Source organism: Lycium ferocissimum, chromosome 2, assembly GCF_029784015.1.
Source record: "Lycium ferocissimum isolate CSIRO_LF1 chromosome 2, AGI_CSIRO_Lferr_CH_V1, whole genome shotgun sequence".
NCBI lineage: Eukaryota > Viridiplantae > Streptophyta > Magnoliopsida > Solanales > Solanaceae > Lycium > Lycium ferocissimum.
In genome coordinates this window covers 56,521,230-56,542,342 of record NC_081343.1, presented here as the reverse complement: position 1 = coordinate 56,542,342, position 21,113 = coordinate 56,521,230, and the positions used below count along the sequence as shown (strand labels likewise).

Sequence of the window (21,113 nt, the reverse complement as noted above, 5' to 3'; positions counted from 1 at the left end):
GCTTGGACAGTAAGTATACATGTTGACTTTTCCCTAAGCTTTTAGTGAGTAAGTCTGCCTGCTGCACTTTTGTTGGCACATGATGTGTTGTGATCATCCCTTGAGTAAGTTTTTCTCTAACAAAATGGCAGTCAATGTCAAAGTGCTTTGTTCTCTCATGAAATATTGGATTTGCTGCAATTTGCATTGCAGCTTTACTGTCACAGTAAAGATCAACAGACAATTTAATCTCAACTCCCAATTCCTTGTATAAACTAATCAGCCAAGTAATTTCTGCAACTGCAGAAGCCATACTCCTGAACTCAGTTCTGTAGAACTTTTAGCTACTATTTCTTGTTTTTTGGACTTCCAAGACACCAGAGTATTGCCAAATTTCACCAAGTAACCTATTACAGATCTTCTAGTTTCAAGACAAGTTTCCTAATTAGAGTCACAATATGTAGTTAGAAATTCTAAACCTTGTGAAGGCATCAATAATCCCAGACCTGGTGCTGATTTGGTATGTCTCACAACCCTTAAAGTTGCTTCCATGTGTGATTCTTTAGGTGCATGCATGTACTGACTGAGAGCTTGAACCACCAAAGCTATATCAATCCTAGTCATAGTGAGGTACAATAGTCTTCCAACAAGTCTTTGATACTTTCCAACATCAGCTAGTGGTTTATCAACTATTTTAGTGTTGGATCCATTTACAAATGCATGATACACCACAGAGGTGAGCCTGAGATTTGCATCTAGAGGAGATTGTTCTAGTTTGGCACCACTCAATCCCATTTCAGATATAAGTTCTAATGCATACTTGCGCTGACTCATAACAATTTCATCTCTTGATCTAGCAAACTCTATGCCTAGGAAGAATTTCAAGTCTCCTAGATCCTTCATTTTGAACTCCAACTTCAAGTCATTCTTAGTTATGTGTATCAAATCACCACTACTACCAAAGGATCAATAGATCATCAACATAGACAAGAACTATTATAAGATCATTTCCTTCCTTTTTGGTGGAAAGTGAATAATCATAATGACTTTGCACAAATCCAAGTTGATTCTGTCAACTTTAAATTTCATTGCCTTGGGGCCTGTTTGGGACCATATAAGGACTTGTGTAGTTTGCAGACTTACCATGCTCCCATTGTCTGCAAAATCCCTGAGGAATCACCATATACACATCTTTCAAAAGATCACCATGCAGAAATGCATTATGCATATCCATCTGAGCTATGGACCAGCCCTTAAAAGCAGCAATAGCAATCACAGATCTAACTGTCACCATTTTGGCAAAAGAAGGGAAAGTCTCAGAATAATCAAGTCCCTCATGTTGAGCAAACCCCTTAGAAACCAGCCTGGCTTTATATCTTTCAACAAAGACTAGTAACAAGATACTTCACTTTAAACACTTATTTGCAACCAATTGGCTGTTTGCAGGAGGCAGATCAACAATGCTTCAAGTTTTATTTTCTTCTAAGGCAGCAATCTCACTTTTCATAACATCAATCCACCTGGGATTAAGTAGTGCCGCATGAAAGGTAGTTGGTTCAATGATAGCAGAATAAGATGCTAGTGCTGTACTGTATGAAGAAGAAAGAGAGTGATAGCTAACATGGTTAGACACAGGATACAAAGAAGTAGAGTTTGAGGATTTCGTGATACAGTCTTGATGCCAAATAGGTGGTCTACTTTGTCTGGTATATCTTCTAACATCAGAAGAAGAGCATTTGCGGTTTGCACTAAAGTAGGACTTAAAGAAGAGTTTATAGAAACAGCAGTTTAAGTTTGAGGGTCCACAGCTGGGGATAAGGATCCTTCATCATGAGAGGAATGAGTGGAATCAAAGGGTGGTATGGTATGAGAAGAAGAGGTAGGATCATTAGGTGGAACTGAAATAGGTGCAGAATTTTTCAAGTCACCAGAAAACTGCAAAACAGGAAATAAAAGAGAAGAAGAAGTAGATAATTGGGAGAAGCGAAATATATATTCTCTAAACACCACATGACAGCTAACAAAGAACTCTTTAGTATGAAGATCATACATCCTATAACCCTTTTGCAGAGAAGAATATCGAAGAAGAACAGAAGGAATTGCTCTAGAGGAGATATCAGTTTTCCTTACTTGTGTATCATAGGCTAAGCAACCAAACACCCTTAAGTAATCTTAACTAGGTTGAGTTGAGTGTAAAATGTCAAAAGGGGTTTTGCCTTTAAGAACAGATGAAGAAATTTTGTTGATCAGATAAACAGTTTTCATGACACAATCTCCCCAAAACTTCAAGGGAACACAATACTGAAATCTTAATGATCAATATTTAGAATATATCTATATATCTGTGTTTTCTCTCCACAACCCCATTCTGTTGGGGTGTATACACACAAGAACTTTGATGTAGTATATGCAAGGACTTAATAAAATATGTCATTTGTGAATTAAAGAACTCACAACCATTATCAGTTCTCAATATTTTTAAAGATGCACCAAATACATTGCCAATCATAGTCACAAAGTTTTTAAATGCAACAATCACCTCAGACTTAGAATTTAAGAGAAACAATCAAGTACACCTTGAGAAGTCATCAACTGAGGTAAGGAAGTACCTCTTGCCATCATAAGTAGGTACTCTATATGGACCCCAAACATCACCATGTAGAAGTTGAAAACATGCTGTGGAATTAGTAGTACTCAATGGAAAAGAAACTCTTGATTATTTTGCCAAAGGACACACAGTAAAATGTTCAAAAGATTCTGACATTAAAACATGTTTAAAGCAATTCAACTTTCTCGAAGTTTGAAAAGGAACATGTCCTAACCTATTATGTCAAAGTGTCAAACTTATTCTAGCAGCATTAGGTGATTTTATTGTATTTACAACACAAGAAACTGAAGACTTTTTTGAATCACTAATGCAGGACCTTGTGAATACAGCTTACAGTCAGTATACAGCACATACAGATCATTCTCAAGTCTTCCAATCCCCCTCACTCTCCCATTGAAGAGGTCCTAGAAAAGACAGAAGTTAGGATAAAACATAGCCCAACAATTCAGTTCCCTTGTAAGCTTGGACATAAAGAGGAGATTATCCTTAAGTTCAGGAATCAACTGTACACTACTGATATCACATCCCTGTAACACCTTAGAGTAACCTATATAACCTACTATGGCCAAGTTTCCTATTGGTAAATGGACTTTGCCTTTAGACTCACTCACAGGTTTAGTCCTGTTTAGCATGTTTAAGTTTTTCACCATATGTTTGGATGCTCCAGAGTCAAAAATCCACTTATCATCATTAGTGGATAAGTAAGAGTTAGATATCATACCTGCTACTCTCACTTCATTGTCAGCATCATGGTTTTTGCCAAGTAGTTGCAGAATCTGCATGTATTGTTGCTGAGTAAAGTGAGGACCTGGTTGAGTATTTTGCAAATATTGTGTATTGATCATTTGATCCCCTCCTGAGTTGCTACCACCTATTGAGCTCTGACCACATTGACTACCAAAACTAATCTGCAATTGACCACTAAAACTAGACTGAAAAACACTACTTCTAGTTGAATCAACCATACTTCCTGCATAATGTGCAGTAGCAGGTGCAGAGTGATTCTTCTTCTTGCCCTTAAGGTCATTTGGATAATCATGAAGTTTGCAGTAAGTCTCTCTTGTGTGACCCTTCCAGTGATAGAAATCACATTATAGGTTCCTTTTTTTTACCTTAAGTTTGAACTGTAGTTTGTATTGTCATGTCCTGAGCTAGATGATGAATTGCCTTTACTTCCATATCCTCCATTGTAACTCATCTGTCATTTACCTCCAAAGGAATCAGATGGTATAATACTTTGCTTGCTATTAGATCCAGGAAAGTTCATGTTGCCTTTACTTCCAAAGAATGTTATTCCATCATGTGCTCCTCTATTGTCAACATAGTTAGACTTTCCTAGAATTCTCTGGCACTCTTCAAAGAATGATTAGAGAGTAGGCTTTGTTAACACTGGGTGTAGGATACATCATCATAATTCGACTTCTATACTGATTAAATGAGTCATTCAGGCCCATAAAAAATTGCATTAATCTCTGATATTCAAAATGCTCAGCATATGTCTTAAACTCAGGACAAGGACAACCAAGATAAGGCATTGTAGAGTCAAATTGTTCCCATTACTCCTTCATTCTAGAGAAATAGGCTGAAACATATGAGACACCTTGAGTCAAGGTAGCAATCTCTCTGTGTAGGTAAAAAATCCCAAATCCATCTACCTTGTCAAATAATTCCAAACCTTTTCAGGCACTGAATGCATACACTATTCCATTAAATTCACTCATACGTACACCATAATCCACGAGAGTACAATTGCATTATATTTATCTCATAGATCATTAATGAGGCATCAAACTTATCTTGACCACATTTTCCATCAATGAACCCTAATTTCCCTTTTCCCAGCAGTCCTATTTTCATATATCTATACTATGAAGCATAATTCTCAGAACTAGTTAATTGAATAAAGAACAAGAGAACTACCTGGAGTGTCACATGCTTGTAGAAACAAAGGATGATGATGATCAATCACAGTTGCACTATCACCATTTGCATTTGCAGTTGTTCCCATGGTTCTCCCATTCGTTTATGCATTTTCAACCGCCATTGATGTAGATCGATAGCAAATTGACTATTGAACTTCGTAAAACTGGAAATCTCACAAAATTTAACTACTTCAACAACAACTGCAGTTAATCGATGAGAATTTAACTACTTTATAAGTGATAAATTGTCGAAGAACATCGCTAGCAGAGAAATTTGAACAGAAATTGTAATTGCAATCGAGAAATTGAAAAAAGAAACGAAGCTAACTATCAATTTCCAAACCTTAGCTCTGATACCATGTTGTGAATCATCAATGACATGTTTACGAGAGCATTAGAGTAGAGAGAAGAATGTATATTGAATGACTAAGCACATTTGTTCATTACGTGTAAAGCAGCAATGCTGCATATATACACGAGTATAACTAACTAACTGATTCTCTCCTTCCGTGAATATGATTCTCTCCTTTTCTTTTATTGATTGAAGAGAAAGCAGATAGTCCCTATATTCCCATTTTTCAGCCAATACAAATTTTGCTTTCTTATGTATCATGTTTATTTTTTGCTTACCTCGATTGTACTTTCTTAATGTCTTCGACTCAATTTGTTTTTCATTATATTGATTATACTGATTCAACAATCTCACAGAACAAAAATATAGTGTAAAGATCTCTACACCGTATAAGTAAAAAATCAGGGGCGGCTTTTGGGTGAAGCCTAGGCTTTCGGTCGCTCATTTTTTGAGGCCTCATTTTTCATCAATATAGATTTATTTATTTATTTATTGGAAAATTATAAAGTATTTTGAGTACTTTTTATCGTTAAAAGGAAATAGTTAATTAATTGACAGAAAAGAAAGCCCCTCAATCTGTAAGTAATGTATAATATATAAATACTCAATCTATATGTAGTATATTGACAAAAAAAGGCGGCCTTGATTGCTTCTTTTTACAATACTCAATCTACCTTTAACCTTTCACTAAACTTTACAAGTATACTTAAACAGTTTTATATTCTTCTTTTGTCTTCAAGAGAGTTTGATTATATTGCTACGAAAGACAAGATTTACAATATATGAATTTGCTATCTCAGTTTTTTCGCGGACACCAAATATTGCAAGAGATATATTGAAGCACCAAATAAGTATTCTCAAATCAACTTTTCAACTTCTTGAATCAGGTTCTATTATGTCAAATTTTCAATATTGTTTTCATCTACAACTTGCTTGTTTTTGTTATTTTACTACGTAATATATATTATCTCTTTAACCATTTATTAGAATATAAAATATGTCAACTAGAAAATATGAATTCGGTTGTTCAAAACTCAAAAAAGAAGAATTGAAGCTTTGCTCAATCTCAAAAAAAGAATCTCTTGAGGAAGTTAGTGAGATATCTGACATAAATTCTCAAAATGTAGACTTCAAAAAAAAAAAAAAAATGAATCTTCTTTCTATTCCCATTTTTGTGATAAAGAATTTAAGGCCCCTCATTGAACTTTGACTTTACGCCCCAACAGCGTTGAGCCGCCCGTGTAAAAAATATGTTATAGTTAGTAAATTACAATGTAGTGTAAAAATCTTTACACCATATAAGTAAAACAAAATTACAAAGCGTTGTCTGTATATAAAGTATAAACAAATATATTATTGAAAGTATATTGTTAGTTCATAAGTAACGAGTTATTGTTAATTTATAAGTAAATAGTGTGACAAAGCGAATATTTTCTTCGAGATATGAATTTAATTAGTAATATACTTCGCTGGTCCTTAGAAACAACAGGAACGGATCTACAGTGTTACTTATAGGTTTACGTGATTTATCTATATCTAGTATAGCATTAAAAAATTAAGCCAAAAATTAATTACATATGAATGCATGAACACAAGCTTACATCAGACACTATACTTAATACTCCACCAACCAATAAGAGGAACATATCCAAACGAAAGAAAAAGTGAGAAAAGGAAAAACGAAGTTATCAAAGTATCTTGACCAAACCATAAAACATTTGGGCCCTGTGACCCAATCACTAGAGAGCAGGGACTTAGTCCTGAGTGTAATTTCCTCTTGGTGGATGCATATTTGAGCCAATCCCACGTTAAGCAGAGAGCATACCTCCACTTCCTTGGATCGGACAACAGATGCTAGTCAGCTTATTCCATGGTCTACCAATTATGTTTGGGCTATTCTTATGGGCTCTCATAAAATACCAGCCTAGAAAGCCCAATTTGAATGCAGATCTTATGTGGATCAAAGTGCTTTTGGATAGTTACATCACCTCTTTTTTAATGTACTTTTTTTTTTTTTTTTTTTTCATGTTTATCTCAGAACCTAAAACCAGTAAAATTTCAATTAATTTGAATTCACGCGGGTAGCATTTTTCCGCCAAAATATTTCATATTTCAAAACTCGAGCCAGCGACCTTGGTTAAGGGATGGAGATTCCAACAACCCCACAAATCACGATATTGCTTCCTACTAAAATGTTTGCTATTTCTAAATTTGAAGACGAGATTTTTGGTTAAAGGAAGGGGATCTCAATCATAGTGCCAAAGTCCTGATTTTCACATTTTTAATATTAACATTTTTTTTAGATGCATTGCTACCCACTAAAGCTTCTGGTTAAAGTCTTAAGCAATAAACCGATTTTACAACGAGTAATGTATTAAATCTACTCAGGTTAGTGGCTTCGTTTGAAAAAGATGATCATTGCTTGAAAAGTCTGAATTTTTGGATACTTACAAGCTCTTATGCTTTGACTTGTCTTTGATGCCTTATTCAAAATGCAGAAATAGCGTCATACGACCCACAAAAGGAAAGTGTTAAAATAGATCTGCTTAAGTGGTTTAGAAAAGGATTATCTGAGGAAGCATCTTAACGAAAATGAAGCAACACAAATTATATCATACACTCTACTAAACGCTTGCTCTTATCAACAAATCATGAGTACTAGGAGTATTATTTTTATTCTTTGACCAAACACCAAATTCTTTTTCTCCCCACCCTTCACCGTTATCATAACCCCACCAACTTTATGTCTATTTCGATTTCAAAAGATTGTGAATAATTCCCTTTTGTAAATCACTATTTAAAGAAATCATTTTCGGTAAAATCATTCCAAAACCTGTTACAGCTTATTTACGATTCAAAATGCATATAAGGACGCAAGTTTGCTTCAAATATCAAGAAGATGTGAGCTTAAAATGCTTTTACAACTTGCTTTTTAATAATCAAATACTCGTTTTGAGTCGCACATATTGAAGGATAGATCATTAATTACAGCTTATTTACGATTCACAGTGCATATAAGAATTTGCTTCAAATATCAATAAAAACAAACGAAAAGGGTAGCACTAGCACACCAAATATGCTTCTTATCGATCAAACCTTTATTGGGAGACCCGACCCGCTTTTCCATCAGTTCCGGGTCCCTGCATTTCTTCACCTCCATAACCCGGAACAACACCTGAATTCCTAACTCCATAATACATTCCCTGATTCATTCCTTCATTCGGGTCAACACTCAGTGCTGGCCTCAATCCACTGTATACTTGGCCCATACTTGAAACTGGTGGATACCCGACTGGTAATTGATTTGGAGCAACCGGAAACGGATGAACAAATGGAGCCCTCATTGGAATTGACTGTACTGCAACATTTCCGGGTTGAACCTGACCAGGACCCGGAACATAATAAACTGGAACCGGTTGTGCTGGGTAACGCCATAGCGGACTACCCGGATAACTCGGTTGAACCGTCTTTTCGCCAACTGGCGTTTCTCTGGATTCAGTTACCGGGTTTGGGTTATCGGGCTTTGTTTTAACGGGTGGAAGATCAGGCATTGGTGCCATTGATGATGATACAGAGCCATAGGGTGAAGAAACAATAGGTGGAGCAGGTGAACCCGGATCCGAAATGTTAAACCTGTTCTTCACAAATTTTGATTCATCAGAATTATCCAACCCGAATAAGTAATCAGGAACTTCAGAAACAATAGATGATGCTTCGGATCGACCACGCTCCAAACCCGTACCCGAACCCGAACCACCATTGAGTGCATCAACAAACCATTGTTCTCGTTTAGATGAGCCGTCAAGGATAGAGCTAATAGTACTGGCTCTGGAACTAGAGTCGTTAGGGAAAAGGAAAAGCCGAAGCCGAGCTGATTTTTGATTTTGACTAAGCCGATCATACTCTTCCATCATATTCTCCAAATCTTCATCAGTTGTAACGGTTATCAAAGCGTCTAAGTCCTCGTTTGGTAGCTGGTATTTAATGTTAATGTTTGAATTTCCAGCGAGTTTGGAGAGTTTTCCCAGGAGAGATGCGAAGGTAGTGTGGCGGTTGACTGCAACGATACGAGTGTCACCACCGACGTAACGGAGTTGATTGTCGTGTGGTCTGAGCATGATTTTGCCACCGAAACTGCACATGAAACGGGCACGTGGCTGTGTGTCGTCGTACATGTTGTGGTGGTGGTTTTCAGAGCGAGGTGTTGAGGATAATGAGTCGCCGTTGACGGAGTCGAACTCCGGTGGCGGCGCGTGATGAGAACTACTCATTTGCTGCAAATGGAAATGGAAGAAGAAACTGTTAGTTTGTTAGACTCTTAGTATCACTCCTACTGTTATACTTATTGAAGTTGTGAAAAACGTGTACTTCACTGCTTAACTTGGGTTTATCATAATTAATCATTCCCTTACAAAAATTCTCTGTAGTTATGAAGAATTTCCATTGAGTTACCTGGTAAAAAACTTTGATTTAAGTTATATAAGTAATTGAACTGTGAGTTTTTATTAGGGTTAACTGGGTCTTGTACTATGACTCAGTTACGGATAGAACGCCATACGTCCATACCCCGCTATATATGATGTTAGGGAAAAGGGCCTGATTTGCCCCTCTACTATTGCAAATAGTTCACATTTACCCCCCGTTATACTTTCGGCCCATTTTTGCCCCTACCGTTATGAAGAATATTTGCCTCCTTTGGATGGAAGTCCACCGTGGCAATTAAACTTTCAGCTTTGGATGAGGTGGCATAACATCCACCTCACCACCCTCTCCCTCTCCATTTCTTTCTTCTACAAACAAACAAAGCCACCTCCAATCACCATTGAAGCCATACCCCACCACCATCTCTCCAACAATTATATCTTCTTTTTCACTAACCCATCTCACCGAATCACCATAACCGCCACTACTATCACTTTACCGGATATCGTCCATTTATCTCCAACTCCAAAAACCTCACAACCATTAAAATTCTTAAAACCCATTTGACAAATCAAGATACTTTTAGATAAAAAGTTTAAATCATTCAATAACATAAAAGAATGTCTTTTAACTCTTGTAAAGATAACATCATTGCTAATCTTTCTGCTAAATCTTTACGATAATGTGAAAGATTAAGAAAGGGGTTTCATCATTGTGTGAAAATACAACATTTGGGTATTGAATGCAAAAGTTTTGAAAATAAGAGGGTTATTTCGAATGAATTTGAGGGCGGTGGTGGGAAGGTCGAGATATGGCTTTGGTTGGAGGTAGAAGAAAGAAATGGAGAGGGAGAGGGTGAGCAAGGTGGCATGTCACGTGGCATGCCACCTCATCCAAATGTCGGACCACGTGCTTAATTGCCACAAAGGTGGCCATCCAAACGGGGCAAATATTGCTACTTGATAACGGTAGAGGGCAAACCCTAACGGGGGTAAATGTGGACTATTTCAATAGTAGATGGGTAAATCAGGCCCTTTTCCCATGATGTTATTCCTTTTCTAAAAAAATTAAATTACAAAAGTTGTAAGTGTTTGATTTAAAATACAGGAGTCTATTCGTAATTGAGTTATAGTACAAGGGTGTTTAGTATAGTTAACCCTTCTTTATACTCCATTTTTATAAATCTAACTGAGTACACCAGCTAATTATGTGTTGTTGTATGTCAATTTAATATGAAATGTGAATTCATATATTTTCATAAAGTTGAATAATGAGTCACCGGCCTCAACAATCTCGCATTAGACTTTAAAAAAGGGCAAGAAGACCAATCTCATTGGAGTAATGTTAGTAACTATTTTAATGAGCCACTAACAAATCAAAATTAGTTGTCAGCTGAATGTTTCGTATTGATGATATCAGCAGTTGTTCAACTTGCTATAATTAACATGGACGGCTAATAAACTATGCTTATTTGCTAGTTTAAACGATAAGAGCGGACAAAATTGGAAAGATGCCTATTAAAACCAGTACGTCACTGGATTAGGCCATTTAGCACGAGGGTAGGCTAATTAATCCTTTTTTATAATTTTCATCAAAAGACAATCATATGATTAAGCAGGGAGCACACATTCCAGTTTATTACTCGGCTCAAGTCCACAAGTTAATGTTTGATTTTTCCATTTCAGACATACAGCAGATTTTCTCTTAGTACTTCTATCTCATTTTACATAATACATTAGTAATTTTTTTTCCTTTGCTATAATTTTAGTTCAATATTACAATATTATTAAAATAATGTTATAAATGAGCCGTAATTTATGATACTTTTGGTATAATTTCTAAACAAGTAAAATTAAATTTTCTTAAAATTAATAATCGATGTATGATTTCATTTACTCTTCTACTCAGAATCTCATTCATCTTTTTATGTATTGTATTGTTCTTTATCATTCCATTGTTTAACAGTTCAAGCACATATTACTATGCTTACCATGTACTAGTATATGTGCCAATGTTTTTTGTTTATGGGTTAGTAATCATAATTTTTTTTTGTGTATTGAATTCTAAATAGATTATTTATATATTTTTAAATATATTTTTAAAAAACTAATATAAATACAAAGTTTGAGCTAGAACTATTAAATTCTACTAAACCTGTAATTCTAATTGTGCCTCTGCCCCTGCTATTATCAGAAGCTAAAGTTCACTAGGGGCAGATGGAGTGTTGAACCTCCGAACCCATTTGAACCTAGTAATTTTGATGCATAACATAAATTAAGTAGGCGTTTGGTCATTAAAACCAAATATTTTTCATTTTATTTGGAATTTTGAAGTTGAAGTTGAAGATAGAGTTGTGTTTGGTTATAATTTTTGCAAAGAATATTTGGTTGTTTGAATATACTGAAAGTGAAAACAAGATTTTAGGTGTTTTTCAAATTTCAAATACAACTTCAAGTTGTATTTGCAATTATCATGGCCAGACGTTGATTTCAAAACATCGTGAAATAATTTTCAAGAAAGAAGTGAAAAATTCTCACGGCCAAACAGGTCCTTGTTTTAATAGATACTACAGGATTGGTCGTTGTGTGTCACCACCTCCCACCTATCCTACACATTCTCGAGACCCGAAACATCTTGTTAAGAGGATGGTTCAGTACTTCAGTCGTTATTATAACCTAACAAATCTACTCATTTAGTTTACAATCTCTACTCGAAGGTGCAGTTTAAAGTATCCTTTGTAAATATCGAATCAGATTAATGGATAAGGTTCAAGGGAAGGAGAACCAATGGAACTGAGAAATGAGCTGGTGGTGTATTGTTGTTGCCAGGTTTTCTGGGCCAGGTTACGAATAATGCCCTGTCGCCAAAGGTGGGCAAACATTTGGAATATATGCTGGGTGCTGTACCCTCTAGTTTCATTTATTTCTCTTCTTTTTGGATAAGCATAGGACAAAAAATTGACAAAAACAAGAAGGCTTCAAAAGGTTCAAACTTGACTACTTCAAGTGCTTATTTGTTCTTGACTCCCACTTGTCAAAAAAGAATGAGGATCAAAGGACTATATCAAATAGAACTCATTTAATGAGTTTTACAAGCACATTCGGTCAAAATTCGAATAAAGCAGAAGGGTTGCGTATAGTAAGAATAATGTAACTATAATGAATCTTTTTATGTACTAGAAAGTCACTTAACGGACTTAAATTAGTTTGAGATTGAAACATTCTGAAATGAGTTGAAAGAACTACCATCAAATAGAGAAGATCAGCAAGAAGAAAATGAAAGCATTTAATCAAATAGGAGTTGCTTATAAAATAGTAACTTACATGATGGAGACGTTCAAACTCTTTGATGTCTCAGGACCAGAAGAGTATTAATTACGCTGCAAAAGAAGAGGGAGGAATGAGGAAAGAAGTACAATGGTGGAGTTAGGATGAAGAGAAGGGTATAGTGGAGCTAATAAAAAGGTTTAAAAAGTGAGAATGAGACTTTAGAGGGGTGGGGTCCTTCATTCATGTCTTTAATCTACCTCTTTCTTTCAAGACGACGTGGCTTCAATATTTTCTTCTGTTATGGGGGTGGGAGTGGGGGGATTATATTCCCAAATTGTAGTAGGAAAATGTTTCATGTCCACTTGTTTTTGTTAACTCCTACAAAACAATCCACTTTTAAGTCTACCTAAAACGATGTCATCTCATGTTTATTTCGCGTAAACATTACTGTCCTTTGTTTAAAATTCGTCTACTGACAAAAATAAAGAAAGTTTCTGTTGGGTTTTTTTATGTGTGTGAATGGAAAATGAAGAGGAGTTTTTCCAAAAAGACATCATGGGATAGGTTGTGATTTTTTTGATAAGACACAATAGCACATGTTCACACTACCATTTGTTGGCTATAAATTCAGTGGACTAATCTTGTGATTTGTTGTCGAATTTGCGTTCGGCCAAGTTGGTGGGGTTTAAGGTACCGTTGTGCCATCAACAAGTATATTCGTTTATCGCGGATCCATAACCTCATGTATAGTGAGGGGATTAAATTCCTTACGAACAGAAAGTGAATTCTGTGATCTTGGATATTTTTCCAGTTTCTGCATTTAATCGTTTTTCCAATTTATTTTTTAAACGGGTTTACTGATTTTTTAACACAGTATACTAACAAACTTAGGAAATTTATATTTTTTAGTTTCTGAATTTAATTGTTTTTCCAGTTTATTTTCATTTACTGGTTTTATTAATTTTTGAACACAGTATACTAACAGTTTCCTCCGAAAAGACAAGACGGCCATAATTAATTAACTTATAGCGTCTCGAATTCGAATTCTGCAGCAACAGAGAACCGAATTAATAGACGTCAATTATCACTAAGCTATTAAATTGAAAAGTTTACGTTCTGATTCGGGTGATGATTGTGAGATGGTCCAATAGGGGAGATCAAAGTTGTTTTTCTGAGCATGGCAAATTTAATATCATAAAGCAATATATCATTTTCATCCCTAAGCCTTTAAATATGTTCCTCGCTCTGTTGTCTGCTCAAGGTCGTAGCAAATCGAAATATTTAATTTGATAAATAATAAAACACTAGTAATAAGTAAACAATTTAATTGAATTATCAGCCCAATGGTTCTTAAAAGGTCAATACTCCAATGATGATTTTCTCCAATATTACTGCAAGGGTTTATGGACAGGGGGAATTAGGCGGTTTTGGTCGGTGCACTAGTCTGGTTTCTCAATTCTAACTAGATGATAAAAGTCGTGCTTTATTTACCAACACAAAAAAATAGTATCATACTTTTTTTTTAGTTTGTCTAAAAAAGAATGATATATTTTTATGTTTAGAAATCATTTAACTTGAAACTTTCCCTTTTACCTTTAATGAAATGATTTAAATTCACATAATTATTTATGACTTGTTTTAGATCACAAGTTTCAAAGATCTTTCCTTTCTTTTTTAAACTTCGTGCCTAGTCAAACAATGTCACATAATTATGGAATTTTTATTATAGAAAGTATTATAATTCAAATAATTAAAAATATCAATAAATTATTTTACTTAGTCCGCTTCTCTCATATATGACTTTCCTGGTTTAGTTCTCCAATTAAAAGATTTGAAATACACCTTCTCCTACCGATTTTCATGTCATCATCTCTTTCTACTCAACAATATTGAAAAGCGCTTTCATGTATTAGCATCTGTTGGAGTCTTAAATTTTTAAGTATAGACCAACTTCATCATTTTAAGGAAATATGTGTATACGTTTCTTGACTGTTTATATTTTGTCTTCTTGATGTTATTCCTCATTATTTGTGTGAGACGTATGTGTTTAAACTTATACCCAAAGGTATAAGTTTTAAATCTTTTGGTTTTATGACTTCTTTAGCGGCTTTTGTGTTCAATTTAAATCGTTATTTCTTTTTTCCTGAATTTCTCTTCTTTAAATTTTCTCTAAGCGTACCTTTACCATTTTCTGAACTTATTATCATTATTTAAATGTCCTATTTTTTTTTTTCAATCGTCTCCTACTTCTTCACGTGGATCTCACCTTATTATTTTATTTTTATTTTTATTATTATTATAGAAGAGCGGATTGAGGATCAAACCCACTCTCCTGTAATAGCTAAAAAACCTTAGGGCTCAGAAAAGAATTAGATAATGATTCGTGCAAACTTTTGGTTGATCCTACATATTCATTGGCTGATTCCCTCTTAATTTCTCTTTCTAAATAAATTAATTTCATCAATAGCTAGTTATTGATTAAATATAAATTCGTGCAATAATATTTTAAGTAATTAAAATAAAATTATTTAACAAATAAAAGGAAGGCGTGATAATTGATAAAAATAAAATGAAATGTCAAGACGCAAAGCAAGTTAGATAAGAAATATTATATAACTCAAACTACCCATTTCTTAAAGAGGAAAAGAAAGAGTCTTTGAATGGTTTTTTTGTGATGTCAACAGCAGTTGAAAACTTTAAAATTCATAATTGAATTTATATTCTTTCAAGCAAGTTGGTAATAGCAATTATGTATCCTTCGCTTTCAGTGTATGATGGTCGGTAAGTAAAACCTTTTGAAGATTATGACCTTTAAAGCATTACAGTATACATTATGTCTTATTTAAAGTGGATGAAGAGCATCTCTTTACAAAAGCAAACCTATCCCACTTGCCTTTCATATTAGAAGTGGACAAATCTATTATTTCCTCTCCTAGATTTAGAAAATAAAAGGAGATGAGATTTGGATTCAGGTGCGAGGGGGTGGGGAGGGAGGATTTGGATTTTTTTTTTTTTTCGTAATTCATTCATTTGGAGTTGTTTTCAAGTAATTATAATCATATGTTCAAATATATTTATATCTTGAATCTTAAGATGGATGGCCAGCGTATATTTTTTTTTTAAACAGAAAATGGAGTGATTTCAAAATAACTTAGCACCATTTGGTTAACATTTTCCGAAAACAGAATATTATGTAAAATTTTCACAAACAGCTACCTTTTTTCCTTCTAACAACCTATAACTATATATTCTATTTACCATTCGTAATTTTAGAGACCTATATTTAGCTAGTAGATGCGTCGACTTAAATATAGGATAAATATAAATTAAATACACACGCCGAGAAACCGAAAGTGCTATATTTATGGAAACAAAATCTATTCCAATTTAAATTAAAATCGAGCTTTTTAATGTTCCCCGACTCACACAAATATCCTCCCATTCCATATCTGATCTCATATCTCATTCAAACAAATTAACAAATTCAAAAAAAATTGAATTAAAAAAGTACATTCATATTTTTAACAAAAAAAAAAAAAGGTTCAAAAACTAGTTCATCAAAAAACTTTGAAAAATAACAATATCAAACCAGTGAGCAGAGTTCGTTTTAAACGACGAATATATATATGAATTCATCTGTTGAAATATCGAATTCAAGTTGAGTTCATAATTGAGGTAACAACGTTTTCACTACAACTTTTTTTTTATTATTATTATTTTGAAATTTTGAAAAACATAGTCAAAATATATGAAAAATATATCTGAAATATAGTCAACAGAAACCAGAATAAGTAATATTGAACATAATAATCAAAAATACAATTAAAATATAGCCAAAATATAGTCATAATTGAGGGAACAATGTTTTCACTGCAACTTTTTTATTTTTCTGAAATTTTTCTAAATATAGTCAAAATATATGAAAAATATATCTGAAATATAGTCAACAAAAACTAGAATAAGTAATATTGAACATAATAATCAAAATACAAAACGAAAATATAAGTTAAATACACGGTGAAACGTAAAAATTAGTATAGAATCTTACCTTTTGTTGGGAATTAGATTTGAATTATGAGTGAAATTAATGAGTAATTAATTAGAGATAAACAAGGAAGTTGAACTATTGTAAAACTGATTTGAAATTGGAGGAAATTAATGGATATTGGGCATAATGGCGTGTATTTAGGGGGATAGGAGAGAGGGATGTTTTTTTTTTTTTTTTTGCTTAAATTTAGGGGTGTGGGAAGTCATCAGATGAATGGTAAAAAAGTGATAGCTATAGGAAGTAAATATGTTATATTTTAGCTACTAAATATAATTATTGTAAAATTTAGTTATGTTCCATAAATAGGTAATAATGTAAGTTATGCCAAGTAAATTTTACGAATATTATAGCAATATGTGGGATTGGGTCAAGAAGGCATCTTCACCTTAGGCAGGCTACTTCTTGGGCTTTCCATGGGTTAAGTTCACCAATGGCCTCCCAAGGATGTGTCTTTTTTTTGGCTTTTTTTTTTTGGCACCCCCCCTCCCCCCCCAAAAAAAAAAAAACTCTGCTACAGAAATTCGCTAGGAAAAGCTTTTATTACCCATCAAGCATAAGGTGTGGACATAAAATAGTTTAACGAACCTTCTCAATTAACCAAAAGTCATGTTTTATAAGCAAGAATTAGAACTTATGTCAATGGGCAGGTGAGGGAAGTTTTGCTGCCCACAAGGCATAACTTCTAGCTCTTGCTTATAAGGCAGGAGTTCAGGATAGTTCAAGACAGTGAATTGCTCAATTGACCACAAATTTTGTCTTATGGGCAAAAGCTAGAACTTATGCTTGAAGGGCAACAAAATTTGCTGCCATCGTATTTTTTCAAATTAAGGTCATTTTTTTGAAGATTTTATTTAGCGGGACAAAAATTTAAGACCGACCACTTTTCAAGACGCCATGCGCCATTTCCTGACTTTCCATGTAACGCAGAAACAAAGCCCATTTGGAAACTCTCACGTTGTGGCCCATATCTTCCCATCCCTAGCACGAGATGAATCAATAATACAAAATAAATCATATGCTAAGGATTTTACCTCGAATTATTTGTATTCATGTTATTTTCACTTCATGTTTGATTGAAATATTAGTTTCATATTGCTGGTCAACTAATTTAAGACCAGTTCTCAGCCTACTGCCAATAAGATGTTAGTATCATCATGGACTCTCATAACACAGTTCTGGAACACATCAAAGCTGGGCTGGTTTAGGGTAGCACCCTGGTAGAAATAACATCCATTAGCCACTTTGCAGCCTTAATTTTTTTATAAAATAGTCACAGGTCAGAAGTTTCATCCGTGGAATTTAAAATTCCATAACAGGATTTTTTTCAATTATAAATTTTAAAAAGTTGTTATTTGTGAATTTGACGCGCTTTTATATCATAAATGGAGATCACTGCACCAGATGTCCATAAGGGTTTAGCATTTGTACACTGAGGTTTGTTTGGTTTATGATCTAATTATGCAAAGATTATTGTACTCGGATTATTTATGTGATGAGTAATAATAATAAAGGATTAATATGCAATGAATAAAAGTGCAAGGATTAGTATGAGATGAATAACAATGCATGGATTGTTATTTGGGGGTTATCTAATTCAATGACATAGTTATCTTTAGATACTCTTATTCAAGTATTACTAATACACATATATTCATTCCATATTTATAATTTACAAATAATGCACATATATATTACTATATAAGTTATACAAAATTAGTATTTGAATTGTAATTTAATATATATATATATATATATATATATATATATATATATATATATATATATATATATATATATTATGCACAAAAAAAGGCATTACGTGAGAGTAAATAAAATTATTAGTGAGATAGAAAACATTACAAACATAGTCATTGACATAAGACGGAAGTTTGTGTGTCCTTTAATTTACCTTATGAGAGCTTATTATTTTTTTACATGTGTGAAATTCTAATTCAAATTATTAAATTAATTTTACTAGGTTGCAAAATGGTAAATAGAAATTGATTTCATGGATCAAGAACAACTTTTATTGTTGAATTGTATTTACATAATAGTAACTTTTACTGTAATAACATTTTTGCGGAATAGCAAATACATGTAATATCTTTAGATGGTTTTTAAGACTCAAAATATTCTTTACGTTATAGGTCCAAATTTGATATATATTTTTTTACGACATGAGTCCATTTACTAGAGTAAGAATAAAAATAAAAAAGTAATTAAATTCTATCTTATTTTAAAATATAAATATTTTAAGTATATTTATTTTAGATCAAAAATTAATTAGATCTTTAATATAAAAAAAAGAAAGAAAATTGTATGGTTTGACTACTTAACCTTTTGAAGAAAATCCTTGATGTTGTTTCATTTGTTCCCACTAAATTGATACTTTGCGCAATAAAACTAAACTGCAAATTCACAATTAAGTCCTATTACGCACTAAATTAGTGAGCAATAGGGGTTATATTATTTTTGTACAATTTTAAAGTTCTCAAATTCATGTTTTTTCCACACTTTGACCAACGATTAATGTTTTTTTTTAAAATAATCCTTGATGTTGTATCAATATTTTATATAGCACTTGATATCTTTTTTTTTAACATTATTAGTTTGCACTATTTTTATGATATAATATATATACATTACAAAACAATTATACGTAAACGTTTGATCATCGTATTATTGTAAAGTACCTTTTTTTTTTTTTAACATTAATTTTTTTTAATTTTTTTTTGGAATCTTATTATCTAAAGGTTTAATTGTTTTATTTATAATTAGTTTAGGATGTCACGTGCCCCCCCCCCCCCCCCCCCCCCCCTTTTTTTTTTAGTTATAAACGATAATCATGGTCTAAAGAGAATATATATATATATATATATATATATATATATATATAGATATACGCAAAAAATATACTTAATTTTTTACTTAAACCATGCATCATGCACCCAAGTTGTTTTCTCAATATATATATATATATATATATCCCATTGGTTGGCAAAAAAGAAATAAACCACCAAGCCAAGTTGGTGAAAGCTACATTATATTAGACACTTTTTATTTTTTATAATGTTCACTAATGCTATCTAACTTGTTTTTCATAAATTGAATTTCGAGTTTGGAGATCATGAAAAAATTTTTCAAAATATCATTACCACGGGGTTACCATCTTTATATTTTTTATCATTAGATTTTTACTAAAAATGAATAAAAATTGTGCACCAATTTGGGGCAAAATTCAAATTGAATATATATATATATATATACTATTTTCAAAACACGATTAAATAACACAGTTTGCCTCCGTATCTAAAAAAAAAAATATTAGTAAATCGAACGTCTTTTTTTTTTTTGACATTGTTTGTTTTTTTTAATATGAGATTCACTTTTTTTTTATTTTTTTTTTATGACCGTCGCTTAATGTTTTACCAATTTACAACTACTTTTTCTCCCTATACTCATTATTTGATAATTTTATCTTATTTTTATAACTACTAAATCTACTGGATAAAAAAAATTATTTTTTAATACTTGCATAACGCATTAATTTAATATTGGTTGGTGCGTTATCCAAATAATTTTTTTAATGACGTTTAATGCGATAAAGCACGGGTGTAAACCTATGCTTATAAAATTAAACACTTAAGTCTAAAGATAACATATATATAAACAAAACTTATTTTCAAAACACGGGGCACTTTACAACCCCTAAAATGTCGATCCAAACGTTTATATATACTTGATGTTTTTTTTTTTTACATTATTGTTTTTTTAAAAGATTTTTTTGTGTTATCGTGCTTGATTTTGTTCTATATAAAATATTGATATTCCGGGTTCCACTTTTGAAACATTTTTTAATATTGACTAATCTTTTTTTTTTAAAATATAAGAAAAAAAAAAGTGAATTTGAGAACTTTAAAATCGTAAAAAAAGAAATATATATATATATATATATATATATATATATAATCCCTATTGCGCACTAATTTAGTGCTCAAAGAGTAATTTTGTTACTTTTTTTTTTTGCTGCGTTTTTTTGATATCCGAACCCACTTTTTGAGTCATTTAAGTTGGGGACTCATTCTAGCTTCTTTTTTTTCAATCCTTGTTAGAATTTTGGCGCCGCCATTGAACCTGGAATTCCTACTTTACAATAGTGTAAACATTGACCTTTGAAGAAAGAAATGAGTCCAGATAAGAGAAGAGCTTGCAAGATTGACTTTGATGCAAGCTGTTAATTGATCATATGCACGCTTTTTTAAATTTGGATAACATTGTATTAGTCATTGTACTTGTGTGAGCGAGTTGTTGGCTATTCGAAACGCCAGCAATTCAATGCAGAAACTTAGCAGATTTTTGGGACTTATTGTTTGTATGTGTTTGGCAGCCAGTCCAATCGCCCAATTTCAACTTGGCGAAATTATTGCAATACTATATTTCGTTTTCGGGACACTCTTTTCTTCTACCAAAATACTGTAACCGTAGATAGTGTTTTTTCATTTTTTATTATTAT

At 32.9% G+C, this 21,113-nt stretch overlaps 1 protein-coding gene across 2 annotated transcripts; it reads right to left on the bottom strand.

Annotated features, from left to right (window-relative positions):
• Window positions 1-7,763: 7,763 nt before the first annotated feature.
• LOC132046246 (protein PAL OF QUIRKY) lies at window positions 7,764-12,780 on the bottom strand. 2 transcript variants are annotated; one of them, XM_059436823.1, is made up of 2 exons: window positions 12,618-12,780; window positions 7,764-9,135 (listed from the first exon to the last, which is right to left on the bottom strand). In XM_059436823.1, the coding sequence occupies exon 2, from the start codon at window positions 9,130-9,132 to the stop codon at window positions 7,960-7,962; it is 1,173 nt and encodes a 390-aa protein (XP_059292806.1). In that variant the 5' UTR covers window positions 9,133-9,135; window positions 12,618-12,780; the 3' UTR covers window positions 7,764-7,959. The 2 variants fall into 2 exon arrangements, with proteins under 2 accessions (XP_059292806.1, XP_059292805.1); XM_059436822.1 differs by having other exon boundaries at window positions 12,607-12,779.
• Window positions 12,781-21,113: the final 8,333 nt, after the last annotated feature.